Source organism: Primulina tabacum, chromosome 8, assembly GCF_025594145.1.
Source record: "Primulina tabacum isolate GXHZ01 chromosome 8, ASM2559414v2, whole genome shotgun sequence".
Lineage (NCBI taxonomy): Eukaryota > Viridiplantae > Streptophyta > Magnoliopsida > Lamiales > Gesneriaceae > Primulina > Primulina tabacum.
The window spans coordinates 130,760-154,631 of NC_134557.1; the positions used below are offsets into that span (position 1 = coordinate 130,760).

The 23,872-nt window shown below is 37.0% G+C and overlaps 2 protein-coding genes across 2 annotated transcripts; both read left to right on the forward strand.

Moving 5' to 3' along the window:
• Positions 1-342: 342 nt before the first annotated feature.
• On the forward strand, positions 343-16,845 carry LOC142552583 (3-oxoacyl-[acyl-carrier-protein] reductase 4). Its single transcript, XM_075662268.1, has 11 exons — positions 343-688; positions 1,840-1,982; positions 2,138-2,191; positions 9,817-9,897; positions 9,982-10,027; positions 10,108-10,202; positions 10,284-10,316; positions 10,502-10,636; positions 10,743-10,836; positions 16,393-16,475; positions 16,574-16,845. Exons 1-11 carry the CDS (start codon positions 532-534, stop codon positions 16,604-16,606), a joined length of 954 nt encoding a protein of 317 aa, XP_075518383.1. The 5' UTR covers positions 343-531; the 3' UTR covers positions 16,607-16,845.
• Positions 16,846-20,131: 3,286 nt separating this feature from the next.
• Positions 20,132-22,565, forward strand: LOC142552584 (uncharacterized). Its single transcript, XM_075662269.1, has one exon. The coding sequence runs from the start codon at positions 20,234-20,236 to the stop codon at positions 22,184-22,186; it is 1,953 nt and encodes a 650-aa protein (XP_075518384.1). The 5' UTR covers positions 20,132-20,233; the 3' UTR covers positions 22,187-22,565.
• The last annotated feature ends 1,307 nt before the right edge of the window (positions 22,566-23,872 follow it).

A 23,872-nucleotide genomic window follows, 5' to 3' on the forward strand; every position in this document is an offset into this window, starting at 1 on the left:
GGGAAAATGAAATTTTGGTTTGATATATATATTTTTTCGATTTTGGTCCTATATCTTTAATTTTTGTTGTTGTCGTAATTTATTCATTTTTTTCATCAAAGTGCTAACATAATACTGCACATGTCAGCGTCATATCGGAATCACGTAATCGATACATCAATGTCATTCCGAAAAAAATGACTAAAATTGCAGAAGAAACAAAAATAGCAAACTAAAATTAAAATTGGGCAACACAATAGATTAAAAACAAGGTATCATGGATTTTAACGAGATTATTAATCTAGGAGCGGTACTAATTTGTTGAGGTTATGATGTATCTACATAGTACAATCTAACAAATGAACAGAGAGTCAAACATAGTAGTCATCGCCCTTAGCCTACCGTACCTAATTCACGGAGATTTCGAAGCAATTTTTTCGCCATCAGTAATATATTATTAACATTCTCCTTGCTCGTGCTCTTCACTCAGTGGCGACTCTAAGTTGTTCTCGTTTCCTTCTCCACTCCCCTTTATCCAACACACTCAGATCCATGGCTGCCTCCGTCGCCGGATCGGCTCTCGTCTGCTTCAATTCGGCCAGAATTTCTCACCGTAGAATCGCTCATTCCCACCAGGCATCCTCCCCGATGAAACTCCCAGGTTCATTTAACGTGCAAAGCAGATCCCTCAGCTCGTTTTCATCCACAGGTACTTTCCTCCGTAATACTGTGTTTGGTATGCGGGGTGCATTTTTTCTTGGAATTAGGAGGATGGTTTGGGGAATTTTCGGAAACATAGATATTATGCAAAAGATGTTTTAATCTTTGTGGCTTAATGTCGTCGACTGAAAAATACGGATGATTGCCCATTTTTCTTTCTAGTTGCCAATGCATAATTCAAGAAGTTTACGGGTTAGTGTTGTTAGGACCACGATATTATTGAAAAGAACACCGATGTAAGGTCGAGGCAAATAAAGATTTAATTTTGGTTAAACTGAATCAGAACACAACACGGAGGAAAACCGTGGTTAAATGTGCTGATGTAATATAATCGATGGTTTTCTATTTTTGATTTGTAAGACTCATAGTTGGCAAGTAGAGACTATGGTTGCTGCTGCGAGCACCGACTCCAGTTCCACGGCCATTTCATGGAATGGTCACCGCTCTTCCATGCAGTGCTGTAAAAGATAACTCTAAAATATCAAAAAAATATATATTACAATAAATACCAAAATTAAACATATTTTATGATGGATACAAAAATTAAAGAATCATATTCTAATCCCCAAAGATGGCACTGGCAATCCTTAAAGTAAATTCGTAATCATATTCATTCATGATGGCTATCACCTTGTGCTCTATTTTCCGTGATCATTATTACCTCAATCAACTATATTTATTATTTATGTTGAGACTAGATCTATAATCAAATACACAATAACTAAATTCCAGTTGTTGTGGATGAAAAAGCGATTGTCGTGAATTTTACCAGTTCGGCAGTTCCATACTGAACCTAATACCCATTTCGTCGGTTATATGACCTTCCATGTCAAATAATGGTAGTTCTGCTGTCTGCCGCACTCTGTTTTGTACATAAGCCTTTATGAGCATGGACTACGGAAGAGAAACATCTGTTCCCATTTTATGACCGCTATCTCGAACCATGGTAAGGCTCAGATATTGAGCATTCGTCTGTAAGCTGGAGGAAAAATAACTCATCCTCTAATCAGTAGACTATTTTATTGTACGTGATTCATCTATAATAGTTGCATGTTTAATTCTTTGTCCTGATCATTATGATTCATCTTTCAGCAGTGCACAGTTTTAATCCTCTGTCCTGATCAGTCAATATCTTTGTAGGTATAAAGGCGCAGGTTGCAACTGTCGAACAAGCGAGTACTGAAGCGACACAAAGTGTCGAAGCTCCTGTCGTTGTTGTCACTGGAGCTTCTAGGGGAATTGGAAGAGCTGTTGCCTTGGCAATGGGGAAAGCTGGCTGCAAGGTTGGATTCTCTACATCTATTATATACATAAAAGTTGGTGAATAGACGCACTATATCAGCTTTCAAACGGCAATATCTTGTGGCTATGTCATGATTTCATGTGCTGTGCTTTTACTTCACCTTTCTTAAAATCGACAATATATTATCTACCGCAGGTTCTTGTTAACTATGCAAGGTCATCAAAGGAAGCAGAAGAAGTTTTGAAAGAGGTGAAGCTGCCATCTATGTGTATGAACTGACATTTCGTTGATATTTTGTCTTTTTACAAATGATCTAAACATCTTTCTCATTGTTCCAAGTTAATTATATCGAAAATTACAAATATAAACACTGTGAACCTGGAATACTAAATTTCCCATCTCCACTTCTTATGATGTGCTCTCACACATGGCCACTGGAGTTATTAGTCGTATCGTACCCAAATTAACCCAACTCAAATCAAATTAATAAATATGTAGCAGCACTTTCCCATGGGGAGTTGTTAATTTTATTGTGCAAAAAAAAAATAAAAACAATGATATCATAATATCGACAGAAAGCCATCGAAGAGAGAAAATGTAACTTCCATTAATCTCCAGAACTGATACAATCGAGAAATTGAAATCTAGTTACAAGGAATGAATGAAGCTAATCCTTATATATGTGCGCTAATGTAAGCTGTCTGTCTAAGCTACTAAATAATTAACTCTTATGATCTCTAATACTCCCCCTCAAGATGAGGAGTGAATATTATGAACATCCATCTTGTTTGACAAAATTCATAACCAAATGGCAGCAATGACTTTGTAAGTAAATCTGCGAGCTGGAATTCTGAGGAAACATGCTGAATTTTGATGGTGCCATCTTGAAGTTTCTCAAGAACAAAATGACTGTCGAGTTGAATAGGCTTAGTTCTCTCGTGGAAAACTGGATCGGAGGCGATGTGAATGGCAGCTGGCAGCTATCACATAACAAAGTAGCAGGTTGAGGACTCATCTTAGTGCCAATTACAATGTCATTCACTAGACCAATAGAGCCATTAAAACATTGTCACGACTGCGAAGAACCAAAGAACTATCTACTTGACATGGGATAAACCCAAACCAAGTAGAGTAGTCGAAAATTTGGCAAACCATTGGCGAGACTCTTGCTTAAGGCCATACAAAGACTTTTGTAGTTTGTATACCGGATTTGGTGGTAAAGAGTCAAATACTTCCCTGTAGAAATGCATTATTCACATCGAGTTGAATGAGTGACCAATTATGGACAACACTTAAGCCAACAAAACCTTAGCGGTGACCTGCTTGGCCACATGGGAAAAGGTTTCAAGGTAATTGATGCCCTTTTGTTGTGTATAACCCTTCGCAACGAGGCGTGCCTTATAACGATGGAGTGCCATCGGCCATAAACTTAGCTTTGTAGACCCATTTACAAGCAACTGGAGGATAACCAACAAACACAGACTTAACGGTTGAGGGAGTGAAATTCAATCGAGAATGAACAAGTGTAGAATCGTAACATAAGCACCCAAAAATCTTCAAGTGTGCATAGTTCGGTCATAGGCGGTTTGGAAAACAAGGGGCGTAAAAGGTGTCCTACTGGGAAACGATGGGAGATGTGGTTCGATTTATCAAGTACACAACAGTCAACACACAATCAGGCCAGTAAACTAATGGAGTGTTGGATTGGAATAAGAGAGCACAAGCTACATTCAAAATATGTTGATGTTTGCGCTCCACAACAGAGTTTTGTTGTGTCCGTGCAACACATGAATGGTAAGAAACAACGTTGGCTGAATTAAACAAATCAGTAAAGTTCAATTCAGGTGCATTGTCTTACCGGACTGATTTAATGCAAGTTGCAAATTGTGTGTGCACCAACTGGCAGAAATTTGAGAACACTCTAGCTACCTCGGACTTGGTTTTCAACATATATACACCCTAGTAAAATGAGTGCAATCATCCACAATCGTCAAAAGGTATTTAAAACCTTCGACATTAATATGGGAGAATGGACCCCAAATGTCAATATGCACAAGCTCAAAAGGTTTCTAAGACGTGATTATGAAACGTCCTTTACTTTTTAACTTTAAAATTCTATTGATTTTTTGTAATCATAAAATTCGAAACACTCATTTAAAACAACTCAACCTTTAGAAATCTTAAATGCATAAAAATTCATAAACCGTCAACCACCAAAATCATATGTCAACTTTTAAAATAATCCAAAACTAGACTTCAAAATAAAGTATAAAATCTCTAAATAAATAATCCTAAAAATCTCTACGTAAAAACTTTAAATACTAAGTAAGTGCGGAAAATAAAGTCCCTCGGGAATGTACTGCCGGACCCGATCCACTTCAAGAGTCAGCGCCTCCATCAAAATCATCATCGCATGCGACCATCCAAACCTAGTGAATCTAATGACTCAGCACGTTCTAAACATACGTAACAAATAATACATATACATGCACATGCAGCTTTAAAATAAATCTTTTAAGAAAATAAGCTGGCGTAAAAGCTCGTAATCATATATCATATCATAAATCATTAATCATAAAGCTTTTCATCATCATATATCATTTTTGGATGAAATTTGATCTTTGAAAGTGACTAGCTGTAATCATATCATCATGTGGTCGACTGATCAGTCTTAGCTCAGTAAGTACATGGGGGTGGGGTGTCAGCAACTCTCGTCACTGGGCCGTGACAAAAAATAGAAATACGATCGTCGGGCTCCCTCTAGGGCCTTCTCCCATAAACGGGTTCTCTCTGGGGCCTTTTCCGCACGATATCCCCAATCATATCATATCATATTTGTCACGGTCAATTCACATCCTTCAAACTATTTTCCTTTCCTTTTATTTATAAAATATCGTATCCTTCAAAACTCGTAAAATAACAATTATCATGAAAAATCGTACAACCTTTGCATATAACAGAAAAATATCATATTTTCATCGTAAACATTTAAAATATAATTTAGCATGTATTATAATTTCTCGGGACACTGCGAGACCTTTCGTACTACCCGGGACGCAAAATAACCATTTTACGACTGGACTCAAAATTCGTGATTTTGACTTTTTCTCACTTTTATTGACTCGAGCCTATCCCAAATCATCATATAAGCTTAAATTTGACTTCTAACATTTTTCTTAGACGTAAACCCGATCCTTTCGATTTATTAACTTAATAACTAAATCGTGAGGCATCTTAAACCCGAATAAATTCAAAACTTAATATTTTCTTCTCAAATTTTAAACATAAGCTTTTCATTCCTAAACTACCCCCGTGAACCCACGATTCAATCCCTGTAGACCACAGTTCGAGCCTCATCTCCCTTCCTAGCCATTCTCGAACCTAACCCCAATCAAGGCACTTTATTCCCAAAACTCTCGAGCCACCTTGGACCAGCCCATTCCCAGACCACCAGCCTACCCTCTTGGACCACCCTGAACCGTCCTGGACCAGCCCACCAGCCTCTGGCACCCTGCAGCCCGGCCGCGCGCCCCTCTCCTCTAATCCCTAAAGTCGCGGCTAACACTAACCCGGGCCACCTTCGACCACGGCTGCACCAGCCTTCCTGGACCAGCCCTGACCCAGCGCACCAGCCCTAAGCCGAGCCACGCGCACCCCTGCGTGACAGACCCTCGATCGCACCCTTCTTTCATGACTTGCGGTTTCCTCCCTAGTTCGACCAGCAGAGTCCAGCCGTTCCAGGACTCTTCCTAGCCCCTCAACACAGCCCACACAGAGCCCTGACCAAGCCCCCCTCCTAACCTAGCCGTGAAACCCAAGTAAATCCACCAAACCCTAGCCTCTATCCCTCAACCATGCACGGCCCCTCTTGATCATGTCCAGCCCTCTTATCGTCCCTTAAACGACACTTTTCTTAGCCTCTTAACGTCATATATTGGCAGCGTACCCGTTAAAAATCATAACGCGATTCATATTTTTGTTGAAACGTCGAATCTTTGAAAAAATATACCTCTAACGTTAAATAATTTGATCTAAATAATTTTTCATGCTTCATAACAATATCATGCATATTATGATTTGAACGGCGCAAGAAAAAGGTTTAGAAACGTGCCTTTGCGTTTAGAATGCTCGAATATTTGATCGTTGGCGTGAGTTGCGAAAAAGAACGAACGGGCGACGAGAAAACTTTGAATTTTGCTCTTGGAATTTTTTAATTTTAGAGTGTGTGTAAATTTCGGCCACTAGAAGTCTAGGAGCGCTAGTTTTTGATTTATAAATTTCCAAATCCTAGTGTTAAAAGTTGGGGTTTTATGATTTTTGGTTTAGAAACAAATAGGCCATCAATCCGAGTTAAATTAGGCCCATTAAGCCCATTTAATTGTCAAATAAAAATTTGTTTTTAAAAATAATAATTTTTGGGTCTTTAAAAGTCTTTCTTTGATTAAAACCGGCTTCCCGCATAAAATCGGGCTCGTTTCCTGAAATAATTTGGACTCCAGCTTTTTGAGGAAATTTTTAGTTCTATTTTGTCATATTATCGAGCCTTAAAAACATTTATCGAAAAATATTTTCATCTTGGTCGTTCCCAGTCTCTTTTCCCCAGCCTATTAGCGAATATCTGGTTAAAATATTTAATTTTCATGAAATCATGCAAATAAACATTTAATCATATAATATGCATTATTTAGGCGTTTAAAATCAATTAAATAAAGCAATTTAAATAATTTGCATGCATGCGGTTTACGTGTGCTGATTTTTGGACGTTAGAGATTATTTGAAGGAAAAGGTAAATGTTTTTGCTTGGACAAATGACAAATAGTACGAATGTACTATGTTTTGAGTTTTCATTATCAGGTTGAAAATGCAATACATCTTTGATAATAGAAAGTTTGGTAAAGGATGGATGACAGGATGACCCATCCTAAAGTGCCACAAATCAGTCTTGGAATAAGAAACATTACAAACTGTTGGTGTAGGTGTAGAGTTAAAATCAAGGAGTACATAGAGATTGCCAAGTTTTATACCTATTCCAATCCTCTTGCTCCTGCGAGGTCCTGAATTTTACAAAAGGGGGAATTGAACATAACAGAACAAGGAGTGTGTTTGGTGAGGAAACTAATAGACAACAAATTGAACTGGAACTCGGGAACAAAAAGAACATTATTGAGGACTAAATCAACAGATAAGGACACCGTTCCAGCATGTGTGACAAGAACAGTCAAATCTTTTGGTAATTTAATTGTGGAAGATAAATGCTTGTTTGTGTGAAACAAAGACAGAGAACAACAAATATGGTACGTGGGTCTGGTATCTAAATCCAATGATTTCGGGATATATCAGTAGAAGATGGAAGAAATGAATTTATACCAGGAAAACTTGAGACAGAAGGCTCAGGCTGCTACGATTCCTGAATGGAGGAAGAAGTAAGATGCATCTGAGTTGTGAGGAACTGATGAGTTGTTTAAACTGATCCGAACTCAAGGTGGCTCCCAAAGGAACCTGCACCACTAGGGGAAGAATCAGCATTTTTACATGCATTCACTGCCCCTTGGCTGTGATTTGGCTCGTATTTGGGATGGCTGGGAGGATATCCATGCAACTTGTAGCATTTGTCCACTGTACGACCTGTGAATTCACAATGAGAACAAACAGGTTTGTCACGCTTACCTCCTCGGGAGTTCAATTGATGCTTCACGACAGCAACTGTCGAAGGAGGGGAAGAAAGAAGGTGTGAGGAGTAATTCATGGTCCTGGTAAGGTTGAGAGTGGTCGATCTCTGCCTCTCCTGCATAACCAAATAAAATATCTTCGAGATAGCTGCAAAAGGATCCAACATTAAGATTTGCCCTCTAGTTTGAGAGTAGGACTCATTTTAACCCACGAGGAACTGTATAATGCTTTCCTGGTTCTGAAATCCTCTCCATTCCTTCATAAATCCGCAATTACAGACGGATACGGGTCGGAAATCTTTCAACTCGCCCCAAAGCGTCCTTATCGAGTATAACATGCACTCACATCCATAGAACCTTGCTGGAGTGCGCTCAAGAGCTTCTTAATCTGGAATATGAGGCTACGAGAGGAACATTGCTTTGTTGGAATCGTTCGCAGAGATCTATCACGTTTCACGAGCAGTAGGAATGTATATTAGACAGTCTGCAATTTTGTGAGGCACCGAATTTATAATCCATGAGATCACAATGCTGTTACAATGCATCCAAGAACCAAACAACAAATCCTCCATCGAAGGCTTAGCAATTGTTCTAAGCAATCAACGCCATTGTCATTGCTTGAGACCAGGTATTGTAGTTACTACCAGAGAGCTAATGCGAGACAAGAACCAATCCTGGATGGTTGCAATTCAGAAGGTAGTAAGGACTACTGGAATCCTCAAAAACTGGCTGAGAAATCGGAAGAACCAGTGGATGATTTGCTTTAACCACGATCAAATATCAGATCGTAGACGGGGTAATTCAAAGCGAAGAGAATCAGAGTCACGGAGCGGATTGGCTCTCTGCCAAGAAAATGAAATCTAGTTACAAGGAATGAAATAAGCCAATCCTTGTGTATGTGTGCTAATGTAAGCAGTCTGTCTAAGCTACAAAATGACTAACTCTTCTAATTTCTAAAAAATAAAAATAAAGTGATTTTCTTGATTTAAATTCTAACAAAAAAATTTAAAAAAATTCTAACAAATAAACTAATCAGCGTGCAATCAAAAGTAAATCTATTAACTAAGTAAGAGGAAACTAACCGTGGTTTCGATCAACTCCACCATTCGATTGTGTTACTTGATCATCAATACAATAGTATTAATTTATATTTTAATATCCACTATCAGAAATTCAATTTCCATGTTGCTTTATTTTTTGTTAAATAGAAAACATGTGCTCTAATTAACGCTTATCAGTTAAACAATGCCATGCAAGGTATAAAGATTTAATTTAATAATAGCATAAAAAATTAGCAAAAATGATGAAGCTAACAACACAAACACAAGCAGTTGCATTTAATCTAGTCAATTGTTTTCCGTAATAAATAATAAATTCAAAAGCCAAAAATTGTTGATCGTTAGTTTCACAAATTAGAGTGATTAAACAATTATAGATTTAATATCTTATTTAGCAATAGATTAAACAAATAAAAACTAGTTAACTGGTTAGACAATCATACGAATAATCATATAAAACAGAAAAACAATTTGATATTCAAATATAAGTCAATCAGATTGTACGCAAACTTCAAATTCCACAGGTTAATAAAATTCCAAATTTTTGTGTTCCTCAACCAAAAATTAAAGTTTACCCATGCAAAGGCATAAACTCAAACTATAAAATATAATTATGAAAGCAAAATAACAACTCCAGAATAAAAGTGCAAAAGGTTCCTAGGTTCAAAGTAAATCCCTAGACTAAAAATAACCTTCTCCTTATATTTCTATTGCTTTCGGTATTTTCTGGTGCTTAAAGTCTTCGAAAATCAGGTAGAAGAATAAAATTCTTTAATGATGGCTTCCTAAAATATTGAGATTTTGTTGAGCCTTCCGATGTGCCGAACTCGTGCAAATGCATCTCTTCTTCCACTTTTTTGACTCGATTTCATCACTTTCACATGTACACATTCAAAATTCATGAATGAGAACTATAAAATCAATTTGAACAAGTACACTCCTCCAAATCTCAATAAATTAACTCAAATAAATATGTTGAAACATAAATCCATTAGCCACTTGCTTGTGCTGTCAATGTAAATTTCGTGTGTAACTGAATTTTAAATTGATATTATCAGCATGCAAATGATATTTTATATTTATGAATACAATTGTCTTATGGTGCACTTTTAACATGGAAGATGATGTTGATTGCAATTTCTTACAGATCGAGGCATCCGGTGGACATGCGATCACATTTGGTGGAGATGTCTCAAAAGAAGAAGATGTCGACTCTATGATTAAAACTGTGAGAGGAGCCTCCTATTCTGGACTCTTTATTTTATATTGTAGAAGGTCATTGTTCCAATGATATGTTATGGGATGTTTGCAGGCAATCGACGCATGGGGAACTGTTGATGTGTTGATTAACAATGCTGGTATTCAAAAGTTGAACTTTACTTTGCTGCAAACTATTGTTTTGTCTTTTCTTTTTTAGAAAAAAATTCTACAATTTCAGGTATTACTAGGGATTGTTTGTTGATGAGAATGAAGAAATCTCAGTGGCAGGAGGTCATTGATATAAATCTCACTGGGGTGTTCCTTTGTACACAGGTCAGATTTTATACTCTGACATGTGGATAGGGTGCCTATATTTTATATTAGTAAATAATCTGAGAATTTTAATATCTGCAGGCAGCTGCAAAAGTAATGATGAAAAAGAAAAAGGTATCTTTTATCATTTAGTGAGGGTTGTTTAGGGAGGGTGTAGGCCCAGAGGAAAGAAAGGCGGTCTTGAAATTAAGTGCTTAAGCGGAACCTTTTGCCTTTCAATTTGTTTTCTCTGAGTTACGAAAACTGTTGTGTTCGAATGTTTTACATCAGGGTTCAAAATATTTACTGTTATTTTACAGGGAAGGATCATAAACATTGCTTCAGTTGTAGGTCTTGTGGGCAATGTTGGGCAAGCCAATTACGCGTCTGCAAAAGCAGGGGTAATTGGATTTACAAAGTCCGTGGCCAAGGAGTATTCAAGCAGGAATATCACTGTGAGTTAGCTAGCCGGTGTATATCTTCTTGGTATTACAAGCGATGCAAGCTGCAACGAGTTTTAGCTTTTGGAAATTAGATTGATATTGAAGCTTAAATTTTCAGGTAAATGCGGTTGCTCCTGGATTCATTGCATCGGATATGACCGCTAAGCTTGGTGCAGACATTGAGAAAAAGATTCTGGAGAGCATCCCATTGGGTTAGTTTTGTATTTCTTCATTTTTGTCATGACAATTTTGTACCGGGATTGGGAACACACTTTGTTTTTTTCTCCTTTCTGTTAATAACCTAAATTTCTTATTAATTTTTAAATGTACAAATGAAGGATAAGACATCGTCTAATCCATCTGACACGAACCCCTAAAACATATTGCAAGACCCATAGACTGTATGGCCTTTAGCCGAGCCACTACTAAACAGACTAATAAACATGCAAAATTTAAACTTGATAACAATTAAATAGCAGAAACCAAATAACTTAATCATCTTATAACCAAACAAAAACATAACAATAATCTCATGCTTAAATGTTAATACAACCATATTGAAAGCATAATCCTGCACGAGAATATGAGAAACCAAATAAAACCTCCACTGGATCACCCCCGAAAACCCAACTGCTCTAGCCACTCGCTTGGCCGTCCGAACCGTCCAACCTAAGACCTGCCATGTAGAATGGGATGCCCAATTTGAAAACAAGGACGTGAGCGACAATCGTTCAATACGATAATGTACAAGTATACAAACTAATATGATGCATGTGAAATGCAATATGCTCGGATATCAAGGATCAAGTCAAGAATCTAATGCTCAGTCTAGAATCGCCTGAGTGTGTAGTCTCTGATCTGCCCTAGGCATGTTTTGGTTCTCACACTCATTATCAAAACGTAAACCTACAATGTCTAGGGTTATCAGAACCCGCGGATCCTATCGGACACTGGAGCTCTCAATGACTGACAATCCATAATACAGAGCAGGGCTGAGCGGCCCCAACAAAATAGGTATATCTCAAAAGATATCAGGCCCAAGGTGATATGTCATGCATAATATGCAAAGGCAGTAAAACATGTATCATACAGCAGATAAATATATAGCATATAAATGTGTACACTATGCTTGGATATCTCAGTCAGTACATCACGTACTTCACTAAAACAATATGACAGAAAGCTTACTCGTCTGAACCTAGACAATACCAACATAATGAAATCACCATCAAGCCAGATCTTGAATTACCAAGCATGCTCAAAACCTCTTCCTAATGATCCTTAAATGCAAAGATACAACTCAAAACAATTGTGGATATTCTGAGCGCATACGACTCTCTAACTCCCAAGTCGCCTCTGCTGTACCTCGGTGTTGCCATTGCACTACAACAAGTGGAATGGATTTGTTTATGAGCTTCTTCTCTTTCCTACCCAGGATTAAGAGCGGCTGCTCAACATAAGTCAAGTCTTCTTCAAGTTGAACATCTGTCAGATCAAGAATGTGCGATTCATCTGCTACATACCGTCGTAGCAACGATACATGAAAGACATTATGAATGCTGGACAGATACGGTGGTAAAGCCAATCAATACACCAAATTCTAACACATTCCAAGATCTCGAAAAGTCCTATGAATCTTGGGGCTATTTTCCTTTGAGTTCAAATCTCATCACTCTGTGGAATGGTGAAACTTTATGGCAAAATTTTCCCCTGGCTGAAACTGTAGGGGTTTACGCTTGGTATTTGCGTAACTCGATTGACGATCTCGTGTAGTTTTAATTCTCTTCAGCACAAGCGCGTAACATGTCCTCGAGTGTCTGAATAGTCCTCTCGGACTGATCATCAGTCTCTGGATGATAGGCAGTACTCAGACTCAATGTCGTTCCCAACGCTTTTTGAAAACTTCCCCAGAATCTTGAGGTATAGCATGGGTCTCTGTCATTGACTATACTTATTGGTACACCATGATATTTAAGAATATCTTGGATGTATAGTCTTGCCATGCGATCAATACTATATTCTCGACTATACGGAATGAAATGTGCTGACTTAGTCAGTCGGTCTACAACTCTACCAAATGACATCACAATTCTTAGAAGACAACTCATCGTCACATGCACCTACTTCTATTCAGGGATAAGAAGATTATGAAGTAATCTTTCTGGTCGTTGATCTTCAGCTTTCACTTGTTGACTAACCAAACACTTGGCTACAAATTGGTAAACATTTTTCTTCATTCATTTCCACCAAAACTTGATCTTCAAATCCTTATACATTTTCCTGCCTTCAGGGTGGATACTCAAAATATGAATGAAATGAAAACCAATTTCTAGTTACAAAACAGGCCTAAAGCAATGCTTAATTGAGCCCGTAAAATATAATATCTAATGATTATGAAAATAAAAAGAAATAAACAAGAATTATACCCAAAAACTAATGAAGAAGTCCTTTAATTAAATTAATTCAATTAAGTTAAAATAATTTAAACTTCCAACCGTAGTCTTTTAACTTCCAAGCTCGCTCAAACTCTAATGATTTGATCCAATTGATAAGTATCAGCACCCTTGAATAGTTGTATTTTATTTTGTGCATGGTCCACGAGGAGGATCACATCATTCTCCCTTTCTTAAAAATATTTGTCGTCAAATCTTGACACGAACCTGGATCAAATTTGGGTGACTTTTAACCCATCAATGCAAACCTTCCATGAACAAGTAGATAGAACTCTCTCAAGTTGGTTTTATCTCTTTGTTAGGCACCTCTACTTGAGCTTGTTGCTCATCCTTATTTTCTTCATCATTAAACCCCTTTTCCGGTGTGCTTTCTTTCCTTTCTTTTCTTCTCCCTAATCTTTCCCTTCCTTTTCCACTAACTCGTGCTCGTTAACTTTTTCAAGATTTTCAAACGATTGTACTTTTCTCTTATGTTCTTCAATACCATCACGCTCTTTCAATGTCTAGTTGGATTTCTCGGGATAATGTAATCTGAAATAAATTGAGTGATCTATTTTAAATTCGGTGGATCCCAACATGAATCATATCTTAATTAGTATTTCATTCAAAATAAGGATTCAGGTAATTACATAGACAAACATGACAAACAAATCCATAAAAAGCTAAATCAACAAAGACTTACTCCACGGTAGAAAAACTTGAACCAAGTGCTTATATATGAAGCACGAACCAAAGCCATGCATTTAAGACGAACTTGGATCCAATGCCTATAAAGAGGTATGAACCTTGGTACAATTTTGTAGACACCAGACCTCATGCAAGTGTGCACGAGAATGATAAGCCAGATATGAAACACTACAAGGATCGCGCAATGATAAGTTCCTCTGTTGGAGAAGAATAGAAGAGATAACTCTTAAATTCAATATTCAAACTCAAAATATGAATTTCATTCATATAATCTTGCTTAAAAGCCCTATATGCAAGAAAGCCGATTTCTAGTTACAAAACAGGCCTAAAGCAAGGCTTAATTGAGCCCGTAAAATATAATATCTAATGATTATGAAAATAAAAAGAAATAAACAAGAATTATACCCAAAAACTAACGAAGAAGGCCTTTAATTAAATTAATTCAATTAAGTTAAATAATTTAAACTTCCAACCGTAGTCTTTTAACTTCCAAGCTCGCCCAAACTCTAACGACTTGATCCAATTGATAAGTATCAGCACCCTTGAATAGTTGTATTTTATTTTGTGCATGGTCCACGACGAGGATCATATCATTTTTCCTTTCTTGAAAAAGATTTGTCGCCAAATCTTGACACGAAGCTGGATCAAATTTGACTTTTAACCTATCAATGCAAACCTTCCATGAACAAGTAGATAGAACTCTCTCAAGTTGGTTTTATCTCTTTGTTAGGCACCTCTACTTGAGCTTGTTGCTCATCCTTATTTTCTTCATCATTAAATCGCTTTTCAGGTGTACTTTCTTTCCTTTCTTCTCCCTAATCTTTCCCTTCCTTTTCCACTAACTCATGCTTGTTAACTTTTTCATGACTTTCAAATGATTGTTCTTTTCTCGTATGTTCTTCAATACCATCACGTTCTTTCACTATTTTTATCTCCCCATCTATCCCAGAAAGAGTTGTGAAATCAAAAGCTGCTTTCGCCTACGAAAAATTGATCACATCAGAACCGGTGTGAAAACAAAAAGTTTGTGACGCCTGAACTCCTGAGCTTGCTTGGGTGAGTGGTGGGGAAGCCCTTTTAGAAAAAGCACTAAAACCTGCGGAATCGCTCCCGGCTAAGCTAGACTCGATGCTTAGTAGAGAGACGTTGCCATAGATTCTCCATTTCATGGGAAGAATACATTCCGATCCACTTTCATTTGATATTTTGGCCTAAATTCCATTAGGGGATCTTGGAGGAACAGATGTGGACTTTCTGAACCCCCCCAAGACACTCCTTTTTTTTTCTATCACTAACTCACTCTCTTTGCTTTCACTCACTTTTGACCTTTTTCTTCTCATTTTTTTCCACTCTCACAAAGTCCCCATAAACTTCCTTTGGACTCAAAAGGAACTTCCTTTTCTTCCATCCTTGATGAGTGAACATCGACTCTTAATTCGATCATGTGTAGCCATTCTTTCTTCATGCCACGACTTAACAAACATAATGACTAGCAGCAGCTTGGTGAAACATCGCAAAGTACTTAATCTTTGTAACTCTGAAAAGTGAAAAACAACTCACTTGATTAGTTTCTTCAATTTCATCACAATTATTTAATCACTGCAATTTATATGGTCTTGGATGCATTTTAATAGGCAAATTCAGCTTTTCAACCATCTCCACGCTTGCAATATTTATAATTTGTATTGATAAAATTATCAATAATCATAGTACAAGATTTATCTTTTACGTGGCGTCGGGTGTGAAAAAGGTTGTCATCATACCAATACATTCATCTAACAACTAAGGTGAGAAATCTTACGATTGAAGGAAAGTGTGTTGAAAAAAAGACTTTGGGAAATATTAGAAACAATCTAAAAAGGCAATAATTTTTCAAAATCTTTCTTTTTAGAACCTCCTTAATAAATGTGAATCTTTTTATTATTATTTTTTAAAATTTTCAGTTTTTTTTATAGAAGGAAGAAAAGAATTTTATAGAAAACAACAAATAAAAAAACTGAGACTCAAAATAAACAAAATAACGAGACGAGGACAAACAATAAGGATAGATATGGTTTAAACGACTTTGATTTGAAACTGGTATCTGATACCACATGATGCAAACCATGAAAACATGTTGCGAGACCCAAAGACAAACATTATAAACAAATCCACAAGAAAGCTAAAATCAATGAAGACTTAGTATAGGTTGATGCTATCCTATTAATAAAGGACTAAATGTATTTTCTTTGAGATCTTTGTCTAGTTGTTTTGGATTTTCTCCCTTTCCCTCGTATAATTGGTTTACCACAAGGTCTAGCTAATGTTTTAACATCTGTGTGTTCTATGTTTTTATATTCAAGTGACGCATTAGTTAAATGGAAAACCACGATATCCCTGTTACAAGTATAATAATTTGAGGATGAGTTTGGCTTTGAAAAATATATCATAATATCATTTTAAGGGAACATCTTTGCGTTTGAGAAGCGATGATCGTAATATTTGCGCTTGAGCACTGATACATAGATGAGTTATTCATGCTTCTTGCGATGCCGTGTATAATCCTGTTAAGCAGCATTACCTCAGATCTGCAAAGAAAGATTAAAAGGTTTGACTGTGATGCTAACCACTGGCTAATATCAAATCCAGGAAGGTATGGCCAGACGGAAGAAGTTGCTGGGCTTGTGGAATTCTTGGCCCTCAATCCTGCTGCAAATTACATCACTGGACAGGTTTACTAAGCATTTTCCTTTTGGGTTTGTAATACCATATATCTCACAAGTTGTATGACTTTGTAATCCCTAGTCTCTGCTATTTGTTGCATTTACAGGTGGTAACCATAGATGGTGGTATGGTGATGTAATTAGAGTATCCTCCAGCGGTTTAACTTCTGATCTTGGTTTGCTTGTTTAAATTAATGAAAGTACTTGCTCTTCTTATGTGTTTTGGCTTGACATAGTCTTAAATAAGGTGGTCTCATGGTGAGGTGGTGCAAGTTTTGGTTGTAGCTGGTTCTAATCGACTTTTGAAGATAATTTATGTGGGATCAGAAATGAACTAAATCATGTTTGCAGTAGCAAAATTGAAGGCAACATTAGTCTATTGGCTCGCTCGGGTCATTATAAATTTATAATCATGTTGACTGTTAGGGGTGTCAAAATGCAACACGACCCGTCAACCCGACACGACTCAACACGAAAAAAATCAGGTTCGGGTTGGTGTTTTTCGGGTTCGGGTCGGGTGGATTCGGTTTAGTGCCAGGTTAGACGGGTTTCGGGTTGGGTCGCGGGTTGACCCGATTTTTTTTTTTAAATATTACATATATTTTTATATATTGTATGTTTGAACAAAATTTATTGTATATTTATATGATAAATTTTCATCATTTAATATTTATTTTGTATATTTTTTATTTTTTTAACAATTGTTTATTTGATTTAGTAAATATACTTTAATTTTTTACCATTAAACTTTCAAATTTAAATCGAAAATTTGTTATTATGTGTTTAAATTAAAATATTATTATTTTTTATGTTTTCGAATTTTTTTCATTAATTTTTTTAAAAAAATAAATAAAATTCGGGTTGAGTCGGGTTACACGGGTTCGTATTCGGGTTGGGGGTTTTCGGGTTGCTTCGGGTTCGGGTTGAAAAAAAAAAGCAAAAAAATTTTGTGAGTTGACCCGAAACACGACCCACCCGACTCGATTGACACCCCTATTGACTGTGATATTAACAAAAGATAATTTATGGAAATGTATCAAACTAATTTAGTTTTAAATCTCTCTGATGGAACTATTTTGATGCATCAACCACAGTTACCTGCTTCTCGAGAAACAGCAGACCAAATATCAAATGCTAGAGACGCATCAGAATTCATTATATGCAATCACATGAAGAGGCCTTTTTCTCCTTGAGTATTGGTTTTAATAAGCATAGAATCTGCTACAAAAAAATACAACTGATGCAAACCCCAAAAAGTATCAAAATGGACGAGAAATAATTAAAACTGCACAAACGAATAGAAGAAAAAGGGTCTCCACTTTCTCCGACGTCGATGAAAGGATGGTGAACAGTAAAATTGATCACGTGATGTAATTTATGAGCTGAAAATGATTTTGAAAATTGAAAAATACCAAAAGCTTGCAAAATGGGCTCTCTTGGAGTCAAGTTTCTCAAAACAAACATGCTTGCTGTTTAAATGGACTTAAAAATCCAAAAACATGATCAGAGTGATGCAACCAATCAGACCCATATAGGGTAATCCCTGCTTAAATAATTTTGCCACAGAATCCATGATATGTGCCAAATTCCCCCAGCCTGGATAAATAGCAAGCAAACATTCCGAGTATATGTGGATTTCTTGTTTGAGCATTCCCTAGGCAAGTTGTGAATTGTGAATGCAGCAAATATAAGCTAGACAAAGAACAATGGTCATTCAAGATGATTCCATTCTCTTCTCATAGTCTCCAATCCACTCAACTCCGTCATGAATATTCAAAGAAAATGAATATTCTTTTCTTTGATTTCTTTCAAAAGAAATGAGAGCGTACTATATCTAGGTTCCAATCCTTGAGTGATCATATCCCTGAAAAGCTGGTAAGCTAACTTTTTTTCTGCACAGTCCACGTATCAATAATGAGTATGTTGCTAAGCAATTTTGAAATGCTGCTTTGTGCCCAGTACTCATCGTTGAGATGACACTCACTTAGTGAACGTATAATTTAAATATAGTTCATCATGTTTAATATGTGAGTATCACCTCAACGATGAGCACAAATGTAAGCATAGTTGGTGGACAATATATTAAAATTGCATATGCATTTATTTATATTATTTTAAAAAATTTAGGGAAGGAAAAATCATTTTAATGGTAAAAATTATCCATTTAATGTTGATATTCAGACATATTCCAATTGAAAATATAAGAGGGTGCAAAATGATTACTTTAATTTGATTTGATGGTGGAATCTGGGGGAGTGTGCCAAATTGGCTAAATTAGAGTGTGCAAGTTGTCAAACACCCGTAACTTTTTTTTATTTATCATGATAACAGTAATAGTAAATTACTAGTAACAACAACGATCAAGATGCAACCCAACTATAATAATAGTATAATCACTATTAAATAATATATATAATAAAACTGTATATATACATACATATACACTTTTTAAAATCATAAGCCCACTTACAAAAAAAAATGTGCAAAACTTTATCAGAATATATGTATAATCCCATTTACTATTCTGGATCGAAAATGAGGAAGAAAACTTGTTGAAATTGCTTGGATATGCCGCTGCTTCTTCTCGAGAATGACCGTCTATTGATCGAACTTTGAGCTACACTTTGACAGAACTTTGCCTTGCCAGTGTCGCTCGAAAAATGGATAGAATTTTGATGCTGAAGTCCGCTTGAAAACTAGGGAATTGCTTCTAGTTTTTTGTGCGTCTTTCTTAAGAATTTGAGAGGTATTTATATGTGAGAGAAGGAGCTAAAAGAGGCGATCATCATCATGACCATATTCATCCTTCACTTCTGACGTTACGAGTCTGAAATTGCTCCATTATGTTGTCATTTACATCAAGAATTCAGCTGTTAAAAGTGCTAAATATCGGGTCAAAAGATTGCTGAAAGTTTGCTTGTATATTTCAAAATTTGGCAGCCTATGGTTTAAATTTTTGGGCTGATGAAATTATTACTTTCGTGGAATGCAATTCCCAGGTTCGGGTTTTCACACAATTTTTGTGTTGGGGGAGCTCTTGTCTATTGGCAGCAGCTCCAGCTTTGAAGAAAATCAGTGGACCTGTATTTATTGATTAATGTTCATTTTTAGATGTATCATTAAGATAATGTCATTAAGGTAGCTTCAAATTTCTTCTGTTTTGTGATGTATAAGTCTATTAACTCAAGAGCACCAAAAACGATTACAACAATTCTCTACCAATTCAAATGAAAAAAAGCTATTAACTCACATATTCAAAATGGGTGGTGCAATTATGGTAAATTTAAAAATTGGATTTTATTAGCATTTAAAACGACATTAATATAGAAATTAAAGAAAATAATATTAATTTGAAATAATTTTCTTTCTTGAAAAAAATATATATTGTGTATGCACCTATTTATTTTTAGCTAGATTTTCTAATTGAACATATATACCATGTCTCAGTCTCAATATTTCATTTATGTTGTATTGCAAATTAAACGTGGTTGATTTTTTTAAAAAAATTAAAAATATATTAGTATATTAATATATTTTTTTATGTCTTTTAGAATTTTCAGTTTGTAACAATTAGCCATAGAAAAATAAATGGACGTAATCTTAAAAAGAATTAACAAACGAGCCCAATAATAATCATAATTCTTATTCTTACAGACGTAATCTTAAAATATAGGTTGTCGTCAAACTCAAAGCCAATAACAATTCTGCTTTCATTCTCCGACCCACACACTGAAACAAACGATGATTTCCATATTTTTGACTCACCTATGACTTCTACGCATCGCACAAATCTTTTTCGTTTCTCCAAGAAAATATATTCGATTATGGCGACAAAAAATACTTCTACTGCAACCACATCAAAACCTCATAAACTGCAACCTCAGAAGCAGGCGATTACCGAACAAGAGAAGCGGATCGAAGAGGTTTTATCATTTCCAATCCTTTTGTCCGACCAGATTTCCGAAGCGGTTAAAGAATCCGAGTCTTTCAAGTTCGAGTGCTCTGAGGTTGGCAAGAAAGTCGAACGCCTCTGCCAGATGCTCCGCTCCGCCGCGCGCCTTGCATCCTCCGCCACTGCTGGAGCTCCATTCTACGACCGCCCCCTCCGCCGTATCGCAATGGACGTGTCCAAGAATCTTGAAAAGTCACTAACCCTAGTCAAGAAATGCCGACGGCGCAGCGTCCTACGCCGCGTGGTCATCATAGTGTCCGCCACTGAATTCCGCAAACTCCTCGGATTCCTCGACTCCTCTGTTGCTGATATGACATGGGTTCTCTCTATTTTCGAGGCCGGTGGCGCCGGTGGAGGTATCAGCCTTACTTTACCCCCCATTGCCAGTAACGACCCTATAATTTCTTGGGTTTGGTCTTTTATTGCTTCTTTACATATGGGTCAATTGCAAGACAGAATCGAGGCCTCAAATGAATTAGCTTCATTAGCTAAAGATAATGATAGAAACAAACAAATAATAGTTGAAGAAGGTGGAATTTCACCTTTGTTGAAGCTGTTAAAAGATAGTTCATCAGCTGAGGCGCAAATGGCCGCTGCCTCTGCACTTCAAAACTTAGCAAATGACGGGGAAAGGGTCCGAGCAATAATTGATGCTTTAGGGGTTCCAATAATTGTTCAAGTTTTAGGAGGTTCATCAATGAAAGCACAAGCATTGGTTGCAAAATTGGTAGCTTCAATGGCCGAGCATTGCCATCTTGCACAAGAGGATTTTGCTCGAGAGAATATGATTAGGCCACTCGTTACCTTATTGTCGTTTGATTTATTCATGGACGACACTAAGCTAAAAATTGGGAAGCAAAGCATACATTCTATCATCCAGATTAACAAGGAAATGGAGGAGAAGAATTTGTACAAGCCGGGATTTGGGTCGTCTTTATCTATGCAATACTCAGAAGGAAGCGGCAAGGGAGGGAACCATAGAAAGGATAGGGAGAATGAGAAACCAGAGGTAAAACTCGCTCTGAAAATTAGTTGTGCTGAAGCATTGTGGATGCTAGCTAGAAATAGTGTGCCAAATAGTAAGAGGATAACAGAGACAAAAGGGTTACTTTGTTTGGCTAAGCTTGTGGAGACAGAAGAAGGTGAACTGCAGTATAAATGCCTGATGACGATAATGGAGATAACTGCTGCAGCAGAGTCAAATCCTGACCTCAGAATGGCAACTTTTAAGACAAATTCACCAGCTGCAAAGGCAGTTGTCGATCAGCTGCTAAGGATGATCAAAGATTCTGATAATTCAAGGTTACACATAGCGGCTATAAGGTCAATAGGCTCATTGGCTAAAACCTTTCCGGCAAGGGAGACAAGGGTGATCCGTTCATTGGTCGAGCAACTGAGGAACAGCAATCAAGACGTGATGGCAGAAGCTGCTAAATCACTTGGGAAATTCGCTTGTCCTGAGAATTTTCTGTGTGTTGAGCACTCAAAGACTATTATCGATTTTGGAGGCGTTCCGCCTCTAATGAAGTTGTTGAGGGGAAATGAGAACACACAATTACATGGACTGGTTCTTATCTGTTACCTCGCCATTCATGATGGTAAGAATGAGGATTTGGAACGAGCGGGAGTTTTAAGTGCCTTCGAAGGGTTGGACCGTGCAATCATAGCCCAACATCCTGAACTGAAAGAATTGATATCCCAAGCGATATATCATCTTAGTGTGTTCCACCAGTCTCACTCTGGTTTACTTGCTCAACGACAGTTTTAAGCTCTGTAGATTCCCCGATGTGATTCATGAGATCATAAGGCAGATAAAGAATTTTTAAAGATTGTTACCATGCTATTCAACGCCATATCATGATAGCTTCTAATTTTATTTGAGTTAGTTTTGTGGTCCTACTTTTTATGTTCTACTCTTGAAGTGGATAATTTACATTTTGGAGGAGCAGATTGATCAGTTTCTGCACGGTGATTAATTACTGTGGTGGTTGCTGAATGCTGCTTATTACGTTACCTAAAATGGATTGTAACTCGAGTGAGATGCTAAAATTTTAAAAGCTTTCAACGGAGATCACACTTGAATTGATGATCTATGTTATGCTGTAAAATTGATCAAAGAGCAAATAAAATATTTATTATTTTCGGTAGTCATGGGAAGGAAGAACAAAATGCATCAAACGAAGATCAATAATGTAGGAAACTGGTAGATTAGACATGCACGCATCTTAGTTATCCAGGAACAGGCAATCAGATCTCCTTGAAGATTTTATGGGATAAAATCTTAATCTTTTTAAACTGTCTCTTTTTCCTACCTGGCTCATTGGAGCTAAATACAAATTTAATATTTTTGTACGGCCTTTCCTTTTCTATTTGAGTTACTTGAGCTAAAATCTCCATTTAAAAAAATAAAAAATAGAAGAACTCGACAAAGCTACAGGCCTGGTGGGCAAATATGTCGCGCCCCGAAACCGAGACGTTATTGTTAACAATAAGCCTCGTAGCAAATAGTCAAATACCAGTCTATTTCATAAAATTCCATTGTCCTTACATGAAAAGAAAAATACAGAAGTTGCGGAAGCGAAAAGTACAAACATTACTAAGAAAGACAAAGGAACACTAATGGGCATGAACATCTAGAACTTGAATTCCTTCATTCTAATTCTTTACCAGCCCCAGAACTGCTCATGCTCCTTATGTTCTACATGTTCTTCATTCTCATCTGGAGAGAGACGTAAGGAGGTTGAGCGTTTTTGGAAACACTCAGCAAGCAGGGTCGATCGAATACCAGAAAACATTTGATACATAATACTTTTAAAACATTCTTCTTTTTACGGTATATCAGAGTTGAATGAGCAGAAGTCAGACATTGAACAAATCAGAGCTTCAGTATTGGATGAACAGAAATCAGACTTAGAACAAATCAGAACTTCGAATCAGAACATTTCAGAACAGAACTTATCAGAAAAACAGATTATAATGATAATGATATATCATTGATCTTGGGCTCCCTCTGGCCCTTCTCCTGTAAATGGGCTCCCTCTGGGGCCTTTTCTCGCATCTGACTTTCCCGATGCATCATTATCAGATCCATACTTATAACTTATCATTCAGAGACGGATTGGTTCGAACAGAGTGACACCAAGACAAAACGAAGCAGAGGGCATGAACGAACAACAGACGGAACAGAACAGAACTTATCAGACAAACAGATTATGATTATCGTGGGCTATCCTTGATCTTGGGCTCCTCTGAGCCTTCTCCTGTAAATAGGCTCCCTCTGGGGCCTTTTCCCGCATCCGGACTCCCTCTGGGGCCTTCTCCCATAGACAGGCTCCCTCTGGGACCTTTTCCCTCACAGGCTTTCCTCCGATTCATACCAAAGCTTGGATGGTTTATGACATTAATCACAAATGTGACTTTAGGCCTTCCCCCTCTATACCAAAGATTGCATGAT

What these genes read in the sequence shown, in the direction of transcription:
- LOC142552583 (XM_075662268.1), top strand. Translation starts at nt 532, where the DNA reads ATGGCTGCCTCCGTCGCCGGATCGGCTCTCGTCTGCTTCAATTCGGCC. An exon ending in TCGACTCTATGATTAAAACT is followed by an intron (nt 9,898 to 9,981) that starts GTGAGAGGAGCC and finishes GGATGTTTGCAG; the next exon opens with GCAATCGACGCATGGGGAAC. An exon ending in TCTGGAGAGCATCCCATTGG is followed by an intron (nt 10,837 to 16,392) that starts GTTAGTTTTGTA and finishes TATCAAATCCAG; the next exon opens with GAAGGTATGGCCAGACGGAA.
- LOC142552584 (XM_075662269.1), top strand. Translation starts at nt 20,234, where the DNA reads ATGACTTCTACGCATCGCACAAATCTTTTTCGTTTCTCCAAGAAAATA.